At 40.2% G+C, this 18,330-nt stretch overlaps 1 protein-coding gene across 1 annotated transcript in view; it reads right to left on the bottom strand.

Annotated features, from left to right (window-relative positions):
- The window catches only part of NEK10 (NIMA related kinase 10), a 185,081-nt gene that overhangs the window by 6,669 nt on the left and 160,082 nt on the right, over positions 1 to 18,330 (bottom strand). Inside the window, exons 32-36 of the mRNA XM_084620570.1 lie at positions 14,256 to 14,371; positions 7,378 to 7,488; positions 4,921 to 5,029; positions 3,221 to 3,273; positions 3,074 to 3,129 (exon numbers count right to left, since the gene is read on the bottom strand). Coding sequence (XP_084476696.1) covers positions 3,074 to 3,129; positions 3,221 to 3,273; positions 4,921 to 5,029; positions 7,378 to 7,488; positions 14,256 to 14,371 — 445 coding nt within the window. The remainder of the gene's footprint in view (positions 1 to 3,073; positions 3,130 to 3,220; positions 3,274 to 4,920; positions 5,030 to 7,377; positions 7,489 to 14,255; positions 14,372 to 18,330) is intronic.

Genomic DNA, 18,330 nt, shown 5'->3' with positions numbered 1-18,330 from the left:
GGACATGAATTCTGCACGTGTACAGTGGCACAGAATTCCCCTAGGAGTAAGTACTGTCAATTCCAAGTGTTCAAATATCATGAGTCAGGCCCCAGAAATGAAAAAAGATTGGCTTACAAATCATGAGATTACATTTGGCAATCTTTTTTAGCCTCTAGAGTTCACGTTTTCAGGCTTTTTTCCTGAACAACGAAGGCTGGAAACTTATTTTTAAAAAGAGGGAGAAAAGCTGTGGTTCTCACATAATCACTCATCCCCAGGAGCTAGGACTTTATAAGAAAACAAATATTGCCAGGCTTGTGATGAGAACTGGCAGCATGACAGGCACCTGTGCTGCACTATTGGAAGGATGAAGTAAGCCCAGCGCAGCAGCTGGAGCACCAAAATTCCATGGAAGAAAGTGCACAGACTCTGACCACTCCATCTCCTCCCAGAAGCAACAGCTTTAAGTGGTTCCATGCCATAAGCCCTGCAACACTCCTGCTGCTCACTTTAGAAACTCCAGAGCTAGATCTAGAACACAGCATTTTAAACAGCCAGGAGAGTTAAAAGTCGAAGGAAGGTTCAGCAGATTGCTAGAAGAAAAATGCACACAGACTCCTGCTAGTATTCTATGATTAATAACTTTTTTCAAAGCCTTGTTATTTATGAACTATTGCCTAAGAAAAGGAGATAATTGAGGATTGCAAGGAGTCACATGATATGCTGGATTAGTGTTGGAAAGGTTGTAGTTATTCCTGAGACAGTCCACAGTGTATGTAGAAGTAGGAGATCAAGACTCCCTTAGGCAAGGCAAGGCTGATGGGATGCAGCTGTGAGGTCTGCAGTCCCATTTATGGTTAGTACAATAAGGCCAAATAACGGTGGACACTGACAAGCAGCACGGATTGCAGTTTGAGGAGGGTGATTTGTCCTTTCAGTCAGCTTGAACTGTTTGGAGATTTAGAGATACAGTAAAACCTAATGATGTCTGTCTGCTGGCTACATGAATCATCCTGTACGGGATAGCTATCAAAATTGCACTGTTTGGGTACCAAGACAGTGAGTGCGGAGAAACAAATGTGCAGGATTCAGAGGGCTCAAAATAGAATTGAGCAGAGCATAGTGTAGGAAACATGGTCATTTGTCAGGAAATGCAGATGGCAGACTTTGAAGGTAAATGCATTTTCTGAAAGACAGGGAGAAATATGTGGGCTACTTGGTAGTGGTGAAGGGGACTGGGGAAGGAAGGGTATTGTAGTGGCAAGGCAGCCAAGCATAACTATGCAAGACAGCAGATAAGAGGATGTATGTTGAAGAGTAACTCCTGGAATAACAGCAAGAGAATGTACTGTAGGCAGTGACATTTCAAAAATCTAACCATGTGTACTGTCTAAATACACATTCTCTAAGAGTAAGAAATAGTTAAACTTCAAATTCAAATAATACACTTCCAACAAATGAGTGTGAAAGGGTCCCATTCCACACCCTCCCAAAAAATGTATTTAACTAAGGGGGTCAATTCCCGTTTTGCCACATGCTGCCCTAGGATCAGGCCAGGAAGCACAGTCTGACTCAGAGTCAATTTGACTTCCAGTTCCCCTTTGCTCCAGGGGGACTACCCTGGGACAGCTGTCCCCCACTGTGTGGAGAAGGTGGAGCCAAGACTCCATGCATTCCCTGCCCACATACATTGGGGGGGGGTGTAATGACCTAGCAGTGGTTGCTCTTCCTTCGGCGCTCCTACCAACAGCACAAGCAGACAGCGTAGGGAAGTAAGACAGTGATTTATGCCCCATTGTTCCCCTGCATGGCTGTGTAGGAAGAGTCACAATCTCTCCCATAATGTGGGATTTCCAGACATTTAGAAAAACATTTTAAAATGTAGATACCAAAGAACAAGATACGTTAGGGAATCCACAACACACATGGGACCAGAGCTGAGAAATAGGTATCGGAACTAGAAGACTGCGAATATGAACCATTTTGGAGCTGATGGTATAATGTACATTAATACCCAATTCCTATGCAATATGCTGACATACACACATACTTTGCAGCAATGCTAACATCTATGTATAGTTCCACTAAGCAACAGATTCTTTTTTATACTAATGTGTGTAAAAGACTCCTGCCCACATGCACCGAACACCTGCCTAGTTATATTTAGTCTTTGTACGATGTTTTGTGCCAGTCAGTAAGCATGAGGAAAATGCCTATAAAACTGTGGTACATTTATATAATAGCCTTGTTAGACCTATGCAAATACCACTGAAACATCAGGAGCTGCAGGTGCTTCTCACCTCTGAAAATGAGGCCACTTTTATTTAAGGCCCCTAAGCATGCATTTAGGAGCTTTAATTTTAGGTCCCCACGTTTGAAAATGTTGGTCATTGGCAACAGGAGCAGACTGCTGGGGAAGACCAAGGAAAGAAGCAAAGATGAACCACTTCTTCAACAGGGGAAACATGAATTATTAAAAATCTGCTGAAGGGGCTTTAGGACTAGATGGGTAAACAGAACTAGAAATACCAGGCTTGTGTTATTCTATATTCCATGAAGTATTTCCACGCATAACCCTCTTTATGTAATGTGTGTGTGTGTCAGAGAGAGAGAGAGAGAGAGACTGCTGCCTGCAGTTTCAAACACATCTTCATTTTACTTCCTCCTGCTCTTTTTTGTTAGCACCTACATTTCTTCCTTTTTGTACTGCATCCAAACATTATACTGACTGTGCTAGGTTCAGTCTTGTAGCCGTAGGGGTTTATGACAAAATAAACTCCCATTAAAATGAATGGGATAGAGGTGCCTTTTGTTTCAACTGAGTTTTCACATGGAATAATGAGAGGAAATTGCTACCAAGCAAACACCATTCTTCTCTGTTAGCAAAGAATACAGCAGCGGTGGCTGATCTAGAAGACTGGCTAAAATGTCCTAAAACAGTTCTATCCAGTCCAGGTCTATATGCCATAACATTATGTGTTACATTAAAACTGAAAGAGAAAGCTACAATTAGGAAATAAAAGATAATGTATCATTGGCTTACCACATCATAATTTAATGTTTCCTTTTGAAACTGAACTTTGAAACTCACCTGTTAGAAGTGAAATTGTAATAACCACTTTCCTCCAGAACCTCTTCAATCACAGACTACAGATTAAAGCAAATTCTGGTTAGTAAAAAATATATATCCTGGTTAGAAGTAAGAAAACATTGTTCATGAAGAATGTGAAAAGCTGACCTGCATCTGTTCATATGTCATTCCTTCCTCCATGTCAAAACTACCAGGAAAGCCTATAAGGCAAATATCAGGCAATGTTAAATCACTGAATTTTTGGCTTACATGTGCCTCATCAGCGTTTCTTAGCAATCACAGCATAGCCAGAATGATAACAGAACAGTTTATTAACAAGAGAAATAGCTAATCTTGATCTTCATCTGTTTTTGCTGCATTGACCACAGTGATCATGGAAACTGGTGGGAGGAGGAAATTCTTACAGTATGATGTGATCTTCTGGACATTTGTATGTGGTTGTGATCATAGAGTCATAGAAATGTAAGGCTGGAAGGGGCCTCGACAGGCCATCAGGCCAGCCTTCTGCTCTGAGGCAGGACCAAGTAAACCTAGACCATCCCTCACAGGTGTTTATCCAATCTGTTCTTAAAAACCTCCAGTAATGGGGACTCCACAATCTCCCTTGGAAGTCTATTTCAGAGCTTAATAGGAATAGTCTAGATAATTAGATCTGCCAAGAGTCCCCTCCAGTTCTATGATTCTATCCTTATAGTTAGAAAGTTTTTCCTAATATCTAACCTAAATCTCCCTTGCTTCAGATTAAGACCATTACTTCTTGTCCTATCTTCAGTGGACATGGAGAACAATTGATCCCCATCCTCTTTATAACAGCCCTTAACATATTTGAAGACTGTTATCAGGTCCCCCCTCAATCTTTTGTCCCAAGACTAAATATGCCCAGTTTTTTCACCTTTCCTCATAGACCAGGCTTTCTAAACCTTTTATCATTTTTGTTGCTCTCTTCTGGACTCTCTCCAATTTGTCCACATCTTTCCTAAAGTGTGCCATCCAGAATTGGACATAGTACTCCAGCTGAGGCCTCACTAGTGCTGAGTAGAGCTGGACAGTTACCTCCTACACTCTTGTTAATACACCCCAGAATATTAGCCTTTTTTGCAACTGTGTTCTCATATTCCATTTGTGATCCACTATAACCCCAGGTCTTTTTTAGCAGTACCACTGCCTAGCCAGTTATTACCCATTTTGTAGTTGTGCATTTGATTTTTCTTTCCTAAGTGTAGTACTTTGCACTTGTGTTTATTGGGTGTTGCTAAGGATGGAGCTCATTGTCTGCAGGAGTGTTCAACTTAGGTGCAAACCACATTTGATGATAACTATGTATGAAAAGTATACATGTTTACAAGCCCTTGTATGGAGAGTGCTGGAGCAGATGAACTATGTTTTACTGTTTCCTCTCCAGCTCTCTGAGACCCCATCCAGAGAGGCAATTAAGTCATGTTAGTGCAACCACTTTAAAACATGGTATAAGAAGAGTTCTTTCTTGCACAGTGTTTAAAATATGGCTTTGCTTAAGACCCAAGTGGAAGATTTTCAAAGACACAAATAAGAGGCACCAAATTCCCACCGCCTTTCAATGGCAGTTAGGCACCTAACTGCAATTTGTCTCTTTGAAAAAATCCTCCCCCAAACTCAAGAACATATTCTTTTAAATGCTTATGTCTGGTTCACAATCACAAAGTATTCTGTCTTTTAAATCAGTTGCGCAAATACGACTTAATTGTCAGTAAAGACAGTAACTGATAACAAAGAGTTAATTTCTCTTTACTGAAAGCTTCCATCTCAATACCATGTATCCGACTTGAAAAGTGTATTTCAGATCATGGGTTTTTGTTTGCTTTCCTTACCTGTTCTATCATCTGGGGCCAATATATTTCCCCCTGAGGAGTGAAGTAACAAATGGCAATCTGCTATAAAAAAGTTGGGCTCAATCAGTTCAGGAGAACCCTGAAGCAGCTGGAAAAAAGCAAAAATCATATTAAAACTACATTTTTTACACCAAAAACTTCCATCACAGAACATAAGTAGTTTTTCACTCTCCTAAAATCCAGAGTTAGAGGAGAAAAGGGCTTTCAATACATTTGAAATGAATAAAGAACTGGTCAATTCTGTCATGAATGCTCTACTTTCTTCCCTTCAGAGGTATTTATCAAACACTGAAGGCAGCCAAACTGCACTCAGTATAAGCCTCACAGCTATGTGGTACATGTGAAAGAAATATTAAAGTGCAAATTTGTATGAAAACAAAAAAGAAAAAATGTGTTCTCAAAACTAGGGGAGAAATAGTCAATAGTTTGAGACTTTCAAAGTTTGGTACGTAAAGTTAAGTTCCTAAATTCATATTTAAATTGCCTGATTTTCTATCAGTGGGCTCTCATCACTTTTGATTTCAACTGACTGCTGTGAACATATGAAAATTGAGAATCAAATCATTTTGGGGTGTCTACATAGGGATGTAGGATCCAGTATCATTTTGACATTACAATGTCATCTTTGTAGATAAATAAGAAAGAAATGTCTGTCCCCATACTCTACAGTATCTCCAGCATAATCAACACTCTTCTCATTTTAATGCTGTAGAATCACACTGGTTAGACACAGACAAAACCTATTATGGGAGGTCCTGTACTCCACCCTCACCTCTGGCAATGCAGGAATCTTTCTAACAGTCTGTTCTTCTAATCCAATCACCTGCTCACACTAATTTTAGATGTTTCAGGCAATAGGCCTTCCACCATTTCCCACTGAAAATGATTGTACAATATCATTGTCCGGGAGGGTCTTCCAGGGCTCATCCTAAACTTTTCTCTACTTAATTGCATCCCATTAACTTCTAGTTTTACTACAAACTACCCTTCACGTTGGTGGCCCTTGGCTGAGATTCTGAAATTTGCCACCCAACTCCCACTGACTTTCAAATATTTAGCTTTTACTTCTTCCTCATCCATCAATCCTCCCAGCCCCCTGAACGTTTTTCATTGTTCTATTAACTGCTTCCAACTTGCCTGCATTTTTCTGGTAGGGAGATATTTGGAACTGAATTCAGTCTTCCAAATACAGTCTCCCCACAGAAAGGGATTATCACCTTCTTGTACCACAATGCTTCTGTGTACATGGCCCAGAATCACAGAGGCTGAATCTATATCTGACCAAAAAAAATATACTTTAATGCTTGCAAGTCTTCAGTAATTTTCAAGTGGTGACACTGAATTATTGCTAACAGACTAGTCAACAATTAGGACGAATAATTTGGCTTCAAGAGCATTGGGCAGTTTCAGTGCTTTCTAAGAATTCATGCTTTGAGTAGAAAGAGGTTGTTCCAAAATACCAAAATGTTGGTAATGATAACATAACAGGAGTTGACATAATCAGCTCTATTAGCCTTTAACACAAAAAGTTAGCCCTTCCCCCCCCCCAGTTTAAACACAGTTGCAATTTGATCCTAGGACAAGAAAAGGAAAGGTTAAATGATAAAAAAAAAATGCAACCCTGTTTGTTCTGTATTGTGAAACATTTCTTGGTAAATAATTAATAAAATATTATGCTAACAGAGGCCCATTTTTGAGACTATTGAGCGAGGGAGGCATTTGCATTTTAAAAAAAATAGCAAGCATTAATTTTCCTTTCAGCATTATGCCTTGAACTGAAAAAAAATTCTATTTCATATTTATAAGATAAAGATATGAGAATCATCATATTATGTTATAAAATAAATTTCAGAAAACGTCTATGTGACTGTTTTGATCTTCTGCTGTTTTATTTTAAATTGCTCCCTGCTACTATCCTGATCTGATCCATGAAAGGAAAAACAAGTTCTCTGATCTCTGAGGAGGTGGATTTTATGTTTTGTTTATTAGCAGCTGGCTGGATCTTTCCATTTACAATGTGTGTGCCTCTGATCAAAGACAAAATCTAAAACCAATCTGTACCACTGCTTATCTAGACCTTCAGACTTATCAACTAAAAGGTGGCTAAAGCATTTGCCTAAACATTTTCCACAAAAATTCTAAACAACTTCAAATTAATCAAAGTTTTTGTGATACTAACTAAAAATCGTTTACTGGAATCAGAGTGTGGGGATAATGCCAAAAATTTAATTATTTGAAAACATAAGTAAGTTTTTGTTGAATCAGACACTTATTTTTCATGACTAAACTAGAAGATGAACATGAAGAACATTTCAGAGCATCTTAATTAACCTTTATAAAATTCTTCTCCCCCTCCCCTTGATTAATTCATATAGCATAATTCAAATAGAAAAGAGATGAAGACCACAATGGATGGTACGTCTCACAATACTGCACCTTTTTAACTTCCAATTTCAAGTTACAAGGATTGCTCTGTTGGCTGAAGAGAGATTTCTTGAATCTCTCAATAACTCTTCTTTTCAAGTGGCAATGCAAAGCTGGAGGAAGCTATAGGGACAGAGAAACAGCTGTTATCACTGCTCAATTTTGACTCTTCTACAGACCACATTTCCTACAGTGTTATTTTTGAAAATGGTAGTTACACTGTATATATAGACACTGATATTTAATAGCCCAAGTAATAAACTACTGTATTGAATCTGAAACAGTGCATATTGTAATAATGTTCTTTTGTTCACCCACCCTGTTAGAAGTGTTGAAACCTGAAGAGATGGTAACTGGGCACAGCTCACTCTGACAGGTGTAGCTTGTTATATTGATTGTGGATATAGAGGGGGTAGGACTGGCCCCACTGGTCAAAGTAATCTAACATCTGGGACTAGGTAGTCTTAAGGGAGGAACCCTAGGAAGAACAGATCCTGAGGAGAAGGCTTGGGCTGGATTTTGTGTTGGTTATCTTGAATTACCAGGATTGAAATCAGTGGAACTATATATGAGGATAAGGGCTTGATCCAATGCAAAATAAAGTGAATGGGAATCTTCCCCTTGATTTCAATGGGCTTTGCTTAAGGCTGTAATACACTACTCAATATGACAAAGTGTGGCTGAATCTGGCCCTTCTATTGTAAGCTTTCCAGGACAGGAACTTTATATTTTACTTGTCTGTAAAGCATCCAGAAAGGTTTTGACTTTATACCAATACAGGAAAATTTTCCATCTATGTTCTTGTGCATCAAAATCCATTCCCCTCTTTTTCTCTGTTTAACAAAGAAAAACATGCAGCATATTGCAGATGGTGAAAAAGGTCTCTTATAGGAGAATCCTCTGAACTCTCTTCTTTATGAAAGATGAAATCTTTTGTGTTTGAATTTTTAAATCACCTTTCCGCTCTAAAAATAAATGTAATGTCCCAATTGTTAGTGAGGCCCTATTGTCAGGGCAGCTTTTTACTTATAGAATCATACAATATCAGGGTTGGAAGGGACCTCAGGAGGTCATCTAGTCCAACCCCCTGCTCAAAGCAGGACCAATCCCCAACTAAATCATCCCAGCCAGGGCTTTGTCAAGCCTGACCTTAAAAACTTCTAAGGAAGGAGATTCCACCACCTCCCTAGGTAACGCATTCCAGTGTTTCACCACCCTCCTAGTGAAAAAGTTTTTCCTAATATCCAACCTAAACCTCCCCCCCCTGCAACTTGAGACCATTACTCCTCGTTCTGTCATCTGCTACCACTGAGAACAGTCTAGATCCATCCTCTCTGGAACCCCCTTTCAGGTAGTTGAAAGCAGCTATCAAATCCCCCCTCATTCTTCTCTTCTGCAGACTAAACAATCCCAGTTCCCTCAGCCTCTCCTCATAACTCATGTGTTCCAGTCCCCTAATAAATTTTATTGCCCTCCGCTGGACATTTTCCAATTTTTCTACATCCTTCTTGTAGTGTGGGGCCCAAAACTGGACACAGTACTCCAGATGAGGCCTCAACAATGTCGAATAGGGGGGAATGATCACGTCTCTCGATCTGCTGGCAGTGCCCCTACTTATACAGCCCAAAATGCCATTGGCCTTCTTGGCAACAAGGGCACACTGTTGACTCATATCCAGCTTCTCATCCACTGTAACCCCTAGGTCCTTTTCTGCAGAACTGCTGCCTAGCCATTCAGTCCCTAGTCTGTAGCGGTGCATGGGATTCTTCCATCCTAAGTGCAGGACTCTGCACTTGTCCTTGTTGAACCTCAGATTTCTTTTGACCCAATCCTCTAATTTGTCTAGGTCCCTCTATATCCTATCCCTACCCTCCAGCGTATCTACCTCTCCTCCCAGTTTAGTGTCATCTGCAAACTTGCTGAGGGTGCAATCCATACCATCCTCCAGATCATTAATGAAGATATTGAACAAAACCGGCCCCAGGACCGACCCTTGGGGCACTCCTCTTGATACCGGCTTCCAACTAGACATGGAGCCATTGATCACTACCCGTTGAGCCCGACAATCTAGCCAGCTTTCTATCCACCTTATAGTCCATTCATCCAGCTCATACTTCTTTAACTTGCTGGCAAGAATACTGTGGGAGACAGTGTCAAAAGCTTTGCTAAGGTCAAGGAACAACACGTCCGCTGCTTTTCCCTCATCCACAGAGCGAGTTATCTCATCATAGAAGGCAATTAGATTAGTCAGGCATGACTTGCCCTTGGTGAATCCATGCTGACTGTTCCTGATCACTTTCCTCTCCTCTAAGTGCTTCAGAATTGATTCCTTGAGGACCTGCTCCATGATTTTTCCAGGGACTGAGGTGAGGCTGACTGGCCTGTAGTTCCCAGGATCCTCCTTCTTCCCTTTTTTAAGATGGGCACTACAGTAGCCTTTTTCCAGTCGTCCGGGACCTCCCCCGATCGCCATGAGTTTTCAAAGATAATGGCCAATGGCTCTGCAATCACATCCGCCAACTCCTTTAGCAGTCTCGGATGCAGCGCATCCGGCCCCATGGACTTGTGCTCATCCAGTTTTTTTAAATAGTCCTGAACCACTTCTTTCTCCACAGAGGGCTGGTCAACTCCTCCCCATGCTGTGCTGCCCAGTGCAGTAGTCTGGAAGCTGACCTTGTTCGTGAAGACAGAGGCAAAAAAAGCATTGAGTACATTAGCTTTTTCCACATCCTCTGTCACTAGGTTGCCTCCCTCATTCAGTAAGGGGCCCACACTTTCTTTGGCTTTCTTCTTGTTGCCAACATACCTGAAGAAACCCTTCTTGTTACTCTTAACATCTCTTGCTAGCTGCAACTCCAGGTGTGATTTGGCCTTCCTGATTTCACTCCTGCATGCCCAAGCAATATTTTTATACTCTTCCCTGGTCATTTGTCCAATCTTCCACTTCTTGTAAGCTTCTTTTTTGTGTTTAAGATCAGCAAGGATTTCACTGTTAAGCCAGGTGTTATGTCACCTGCCATATTTACTATTCTTTGTATACATTGGGATGGTTTGTCCCTGTAACCTCAATAAGGATTCTTTAAAACACAGCCAGCTCTCCTGGACTCCTTTCCCCCTCATGTTATTCTCCCAGGGGATCCTGCCCATCAGTTCCCTGAGGTTGTCAAAGTCTGCTTTTCTGAAGTCCAGGGTCCGTATTCTGCTGCTTTCCTTTCTTCCTTGTGTCAGGATCCTGAACTCGACCATCTCATGGTCACTGCCTCCAAGGTTCCCATCCACTTTTGCTTCCCCTACTAATTCTTCTCGGTTTGTGAGCAGCAGATCAAGAAGAGCTCTGCCCCTAGTTGGTTCCTCCAGCACTTGCACCAGGAAATTGTCCCCTACACTTTCCAAAAACTACTTATATCGGTCATCATTCCAATATGGAGGATGTAGTCATCCTATAACACACATTACACTTTGGGCTTGATTCTCCACTGCCTGGTACTTTGCATAATCATTTACCCCTGTGCACAGAGGGTGTAAAACTACCTTTCTGATTTGGTAGCACTTGACACAATCACAGTGCACTGGTGCAAATAGCTACACAGGGTATAACTCAGTGGAGAATCAGGATCCTTGTGTTCAAATGGTCTGGACCAGGATTACATTCATAGATGTGATTTAACCCATGTTACACTTCATAAATTTATATGAACAAATGCCATTTATAACTAAATGGAAACTTTTTGACACATGAAAGGTTTGACCACTATTCAGACCATCTCCACATATCTTGCTATAAAGTCTACTTGGTGTTTTTTGTTTCTTTGTTTTTTTTATTTTTCTGGGAATAACTGTGGTTATTACACTAGTATAAATCCAGAACAATTATACTGACTTTAATGGAGTTATTCCTGATGTACACAGGCCAAATTGAGATCAGGACCTGTGGGCTTCATCAGAACCAGTTACATCCAGAGATATGCTGCTTTCTTTTCACGTAGACAATGTCTTTCATATGTTGTATTGTAAACCCTTAAGAACTTTCAGCCAATCAGATGATGAATGTTTCTAATCCTATCAGTAAACAGAAGCACGTGATACCGTGTGAATTAATACCAAATACCTGCATATGTTGGGGGCATTGTGAGGTACAGGGGTTTAGGGAACTGCAACTGAAATTAAACAGAGTTGTCTCAGCAGCTGCTGTCTGATTCCAGATTCTGTTTCCATGAAATCGGATGTTAGATCAGTGAAAATAAGGCCAAGGTTTTACATAATGGTTTTTAAAAAACTTATTCTTACATTATTTTTCAGAGATCAGACCAAAACCTGTTTCCTTGGAAACTGGATTGGAAAGACTGCTGGCAGCCAAGAACCAGCAATAAGAACTCTCCCTTGTAAACCTCAGCTTCTAGTTGTCAGCTGAGATCTGCAATTGAGCATTTTAAAAGCCAGCTACATGTTTAACGTCTGTTCTTCCTCAGATCTGTAAAAAAATAAACAAATAATTGGAACTCTCAAGGGATCTGGTTACAAGGCATGGAGCCTTTCATCCATAGGTCACCATTTCAAATCTAGCCCAAATTGAAAGCGTTGTTGCTGCTGAGAGATACTGGGGACTGCTTGGATTACAAAGCATTTTGAGACTGGGTGTGAATGTACCCTTCACTTCCGAAAGCTGTAACAAACACTTAGGGTGGCACACCTAAACCAAGACCTGTCTGGCCAGAAACTAGCACTATGTGGGTGGGAGGGTTTCATGGGGTATTGTGACCACAGTGGGTGGGTATGTCAGGAGAAGGCAGAACAAATAAAAACATCGGAGAGACTGAGGCTTTGTCTACCCCAGATTTTTGTTGGAAAAACTTTTGTCAGTCAGGGGTATGAAAAAACACCCTGACCAACAGAAGTTTCACGGACAAAAGCACCAATGTGGACAGCACTATGTTGGGGGGAGACGCTCTCCCACCAACATAGCTACCGCTGCTGGTTGGGGGTGGTTCAATTATACTGGCAGGAGAGCTCTCTTCCGCCGGCATGGAACGGCTACACGGGAGACCTTATAGCAGTACAGCTTGCCGTTCTAAAGTCTGTAGTGTAGACAAAGCTTGAGACTATGGCTATACTACCGTTATGTCGGCAACACGTACATCGCTCAGGGCTGTGAATATTCCACCCCTCTGAACAACATAAGCACTAGTGTGCACAGTGTTATGCCGGTGGGAGAGCGTCTCGTTGGGGTGGATTACGTCGACAGGAGAGCACTTTCCCAGGGGCACAGAGCGGCTACACAAGTGATCTTACAGCAGCGCAGTTGCATGGGTACAGTTGTGCCACTGTAAACTCTCTAGTTTAGACCTAGCCTGAGAAACAGAGTGACAGCCGGAAAGGCATTTCAAAGCATGGTGTCTGATTCCAGCAGCAACCTGGGGTGTGGTTTTTGGGTCAGGGGTGCAGATTGAAAAGAGTATTCTTGGTCCTGTGAGCAAAAGAAGCTGTTTCCTGCTATTTGGTTCCCTCTGTGTTCACAGACACAGGATGTTTATACATTTTCTATAAATAAACAAAACTGCATCAAAGAAATACCTATCACCGAGTTGTACTTCCAACTAGAATATCCCCAGCGCCCCAAACTCTGACTAGCCACGTGGGTAGAACAGAGGCAACAGTATCAACATTTTTACTTTCTGTTCAGTGGATTGCGTGAAGTGAGCCTGGTGGCTGCTGCCCATTCTTAGTTATCAGGTGTCCATGCTATGATAACCACAAATGGTTTTAATTAATGTCTCTGAGGGCCATCTGAGAAGAGAGGCTGGGATTGAATGGGTGTGGAGCCTGAAATACTTGCTTATCTCTCCAGGTGGGCCCCCCAACACACAACTAAGGCACACTGATAGGGCAGGGCAGGGTAGGGAAGATTGCACAGACAGAGGATTTGCCACACTGGCATTAAATTCAGTCATTTCATTTTCTTTTAAATTAAAGAGAAGTTTCTTTTCTTTCGCCTAGGGGATTCACTTCCAGCATTTTTCACCTTTGACAGGTATAATAATTTCAAGGATGTAAAATAGGTTAACGAGTCCTATTATGTGTGATATACAAATTCAGTTTGGCTGTTCTACTTTAAAAGAAAATTGAACCAACTTTGCTCAGCAATCTGAAAGCTCCAGTGGTAATAAGCACGTCTTGCCAAGTATAAACTGTGAATTTTGGAGGGTAAATTGGCATTCATTTAAAATTAGTAATTGTGACCTCTACTACTGAGTTGAAGCCATGCTGCTGGAGAATGAAATCATTTGTTATACTAACAGTTTGAGAGTACAGCCTAAGAGATTTATACTAGTTACAGTTTTGCTTTAGTACCAGTTTGAAATCAGAGCTGCTACTCCTTTAAATATTAAACATTGAATTTCTTCAATTAGCATTAAGTCAGAATAGAAACTGTATTTAAATTCAAAATATTTAAGCTAACTAATGCATTCAGCAATTGAAGTACTGTGTTAGAAATAACAGGAAACTGTAAAAAATGACTAAACGAATAAAAGAATTTCATGAAATCTTTGTGTCAGTGTTTTATATTAAGTCATTTGAAATACAATACTCATATTACTGGCATGTCAGAATGTTATTAAAATAAGTTTCTGTATAAAATCCATTTTAATGAGGTGAGCCAATGGCATTTCTTAATATGACTCACTTATTACCATCCTTCATATACTAATATTCAAGGTTAGTTTTTATTTTAAAAAATAATATTTTTTAAAAATATCATGCCATCTGTAAAAATGTCAAGTTCTGTTGTTTTTAAAGAATAGCAACTAAAATAGCAACACTGTAGTACAATCATTTTGACATCAACAAACAAACAAGAGGATGGAGTGTTCTGAAGGAGCAGAAATGCATACCTGAGTGATGTAGATTATTTTGTGCAGCTGAATTAGAATCTGCTGAATAGGGTCACTGATCTGGCGCACCTTCCTTTGTGACACAGCAATTCCTGCAGATGCTGCAGATGATAATGCTACAATCAGGAGGAGAGCCCATTTTGTTGTTTTTCCAGGACATATCACTAGTGTGTGCAGATTATTTTTTAAAATTATTGTTTCTATATGGAATCTAGACAAAAATAGTCCTTTGCCTTTTAATCTCTGACTTTTTCCCCAATAATGTCCAAGTCTGAGATCAGTTCTAATATTACAAAAGGATAAAAAGGTTAAACTAAAAACCTTACAAGTTAGATCGCCTTATTAATCATAAATTCAAAAGGTAAAATCACTTTCTCTGCTTCATTCAAACTAAAATAGATTATTTGGGAGAGAAGAGGCGTAAATATATTTTGCTACTCATAAAAGTCTTTTCAATTTTATGTGTAGGGTTACCTAACAATATAATAAACACGATCCTCTGATTTTAATTGTGGCAAACTATCATTTATTTTGCACACAGATTAACACATGCTCCTTTGCTTTCAAATATTTTATTACTATTAACAAGTATCTCTTTTACCTTAGAGATTATAATATGTTTTATGAAGATAGTATGGAAGTATTATTTTCACAAAATAGTTTTACTCCCACTTATTGTACCATATGTTCCTTGTTAACTTTTCTTTCCAATATCTAGCCGCATCAGCTTTTGAGAACACCTCAATGAGAATGTGAGACAATGGATTGCCTCATGTTTTCTGTTCATTGCCTAACTCAATGAAAATGGTAGTTATTTGTCAGAATTCCCTGTTCCTGCCAGATACCATTTTGGCTGACAGACCCAAAAAAAAAAAAATTCAGGACAGGCTATGGAGGAACTTGTTAAAGGCCTTCTAAATATCATCATAGTAAGGATATTACTGAATAATTGGCATATATCATGCATAATGGAAAAGGCCATAGATGCTAATCAAAATGCAATGTTGTAAATGAAGCCCATCATTCCACTCCCCTATCCTCTGCCCAAAGAAGTGTTAATGCAATGTTATAATTGAGATTTCAAATCTATAGTCCCCATGGCAAGTGTATCTCAGCGTCCTAGCACATAAGCAGAATTATGTATTATATGGTGTTAGTGTTGTTGCTCTACATATTCTGTATGTATACATATACACACATACAATTTGTCTGTATGTACACTGTGGCAAATTGCCAGTACGATTATGATGTGTCCCACGCTTCCTCTTCTTGGGGCGGTTCAGGGCACAGTTTCCTGCCCCTGAACTAGGGTATCTACTGTCCCACTAGTAACCCGGAGAGGGAGGGACCCGGGCCCGACCTCTACTCCGGGTCCCAGCCCAGGGCCCCTAGGGATAGTGGTAAACCATTTGAACTAGTGCTTCCTTCCCCTGGGCTACTTCGCTTTCCTGCTTTCAGCTTGTGGGGCTTCCTGCCCTCTCTCTCTGCACAAGCCAGGTGTCTCTTTACCTAGGGTCTTGGTCTTCTAGCCAGCCACGGCACTTCTCCAAACTCTCCTCTGCTCCAACTCCAAACCACTTTACTCCAACTCCTTCCCCTGGCTGATTGAAGCAGGGGGCTTTTATCAGGTGACTAGCTTCAGGTGCTCTAATTGGCTTCAGGTGCTTTTAATTAATCTATAGGGCAGCAGCTGTGAGCCAGAAACTAGAGAGGGGAGCCCCTGAAGCCAGCTAAAAGGGCTCCCTTCTTTGGCACCCTTGTGGAGAAGGAGGTTTTGAAACAGGCTAGACAACGTCAAAGGAATCAAGGCCTGGAAAGCACAGCAAAAAAAATCTCAAAAATAATCAATGTAAAAATTAATTATTGTTGAATTTTACATCTCAGTATTTTAAACTATGAGCCAGATTTGAGTGTGTGTGTGTGTGGTGCCAAGGGATCGATATTTCTTGCTTTTCTAAGATTGATGTTGTGTGAAATTCCAGTTGTTGCTATAAAATTGGTTCCATTCGTGCCATGGAGTACAAGTGGCTCTGATAATAATGACTTGCACCACCTTTGTGTGGTGGCCCTAGAGATATGGAAGTTACTTCTCTTGACATCCACCTCAGCCAATCCCTGCCCCGATTTTTAAAAAACATTTGAAGACACACCAGGTGTTTCCAGCTGAAATCCCTTTCGGCTCCTGTGTATGACTCCTGTTTAATGACATCATTATGTCTTTTTAGTGTTTTATTTGTTTTTTTGTATTGTCTGTTAATTGTGTTTTGTTATTGTTTTGTTATATATTTTAACTGTGCAGCGATTGATCACCTTGCCATGGGGCACTTTATCAATAAAATTAACATTTTCTGTAGATTTAGTAGCATGAATTTACTCTGTTTCAGTCCATCATGCTACATATACATGAGTGGAGATTCATACAAGCAGAGCTACCTTCATCTATGAATATGCAGGGATAGTTGGCTATAAAACCTCAAACTTCCAGATGCCAGATTAATTGAATATTGATAAAAAGAAAAGGAGTACTTGTGGCACCTTAGAGACTAACCAATTTATTTGAGCATGAGCTTTCGTGAGCTACAGCTCACTTCATCGGATGCATACTGTGGAAACTGCAGAAGACATTATATACACAGAGACCATGAAACAATAACTCCTCCCACCCCACTCTCCTGCTGGTAATAGCTTATCTAAAGTGATCACACTCCTTACAATGTGTATGATAATCAAGTTGGGCCATTTCCAGCACAAATCCAGGTTTTCTCACCCTCCCCCCACCCCCAAACTCACTCTCCTGATGGTAATAGCCCATCCAAAGTGACCACTCTCTTTACAATGTGTATGATAATCAAGGTGGGCCATTTCCAGCACAAATCCAGGTTTTCTCACCCCCCCCCTTTTCCAAAAACCACACACACAAACTCACTCTCCTGCTGGTAATAGCTTGTCCAAAGTGACCACTCTCCTTACAATGTGTATGAAAATCAAAATACAGTAGAACCTCAGAGTTATGAACGCCTCGGGAATGGAGGTTGTTCGTAACTCTGAAATGCTTGTAACTCTGAACAAAACGTTATGGTTGATCTTTCAAAAGTTTACAACTGAACATTGACTTAATACAGCTTTGGCACCTTACTATGCAGAAGAAAAATGCTGCTTTAACCATCTTAATTTAAATGAACACACACAGAAACAGTTTCCTTACCTTATCAAATCTTTTTTTTAAACTTTACCTTTGTTTTTTAGTACTTTACATTTGACAAAATACTGTAGTGTATTTGCTTATTTATTTTTGTCTCTGCTGCTGCCTGATTGCGTACTTCTGGTTCCAAATGAGGTGTGTGGTTGACCAGTCAGTTTGTAACTCTGAGGTTCTACGGTACATTTATTTATATTACAACTGTATTGTACATTTTTTCATTTACAGCTTTGTGAAACCATCCGATAAGAGGATGTGTATAGATTATACTAAAGTATATTGCTTTCAGCATAAAGAGGTACTAACAGGAAATTGGAGCTTATGAATGTATCTCCTCCCAAAGCTACTGTCTTGGATTTTTGAGCTGTGTCATGAATACTCATTAAATCACTTATGGATTGGTATGTATGGTAAGTTTTGCCCTCTATACATGTACCCAAAGATGACGAGGGCATTTCAAGACACTGCTTGGTAAGAATCTGAAGACAAGCTGGGAGGGGGAGAGTTTGGAACTGTGGAAAAGACCAATGGAGAGAAAGAACCACACTCTTGGAAATCAGGAAGTAACATTCACCCTGAGATAAGACTGAGGAAGAACTGGAATTTGACAGAAGGCAAGCAGGATGATAGAGTAAGAATAACTTAACCAACTTAGAAAAAATAATAATAGTAATGCAAAAAAGCCTAGAGATATCCTAAAACAGACATGATAGCCAAAGGGTGAACAGTGTTATGCCTTCTGCTCAAAAAAAGTCATTACAACATAGACAACTCTAACATTATTCTTGTGATAGTCTATAGGCTGTAATATATTATATATGTATGTCATAGGAATTTGATGTAGTAGCCAAAATTGCCTGGTGCAGTGATACATTT

The sequence above is a fragment of the Lepidochelys olivacea genome (assembly GCF_965140295.1).
Source record: "Lepidochelys olivacea isolate rLepOli2 genome assembly, chromosome: 2".
NCBI lineage: Eukaryota > Metazoa > Chordata > Testudines > Cheloniidae > Lepidochelys > Lepidochelys olivacea.
This window is presented reverse-complemented; position numbering and strand designations above follow the sequence as displayed.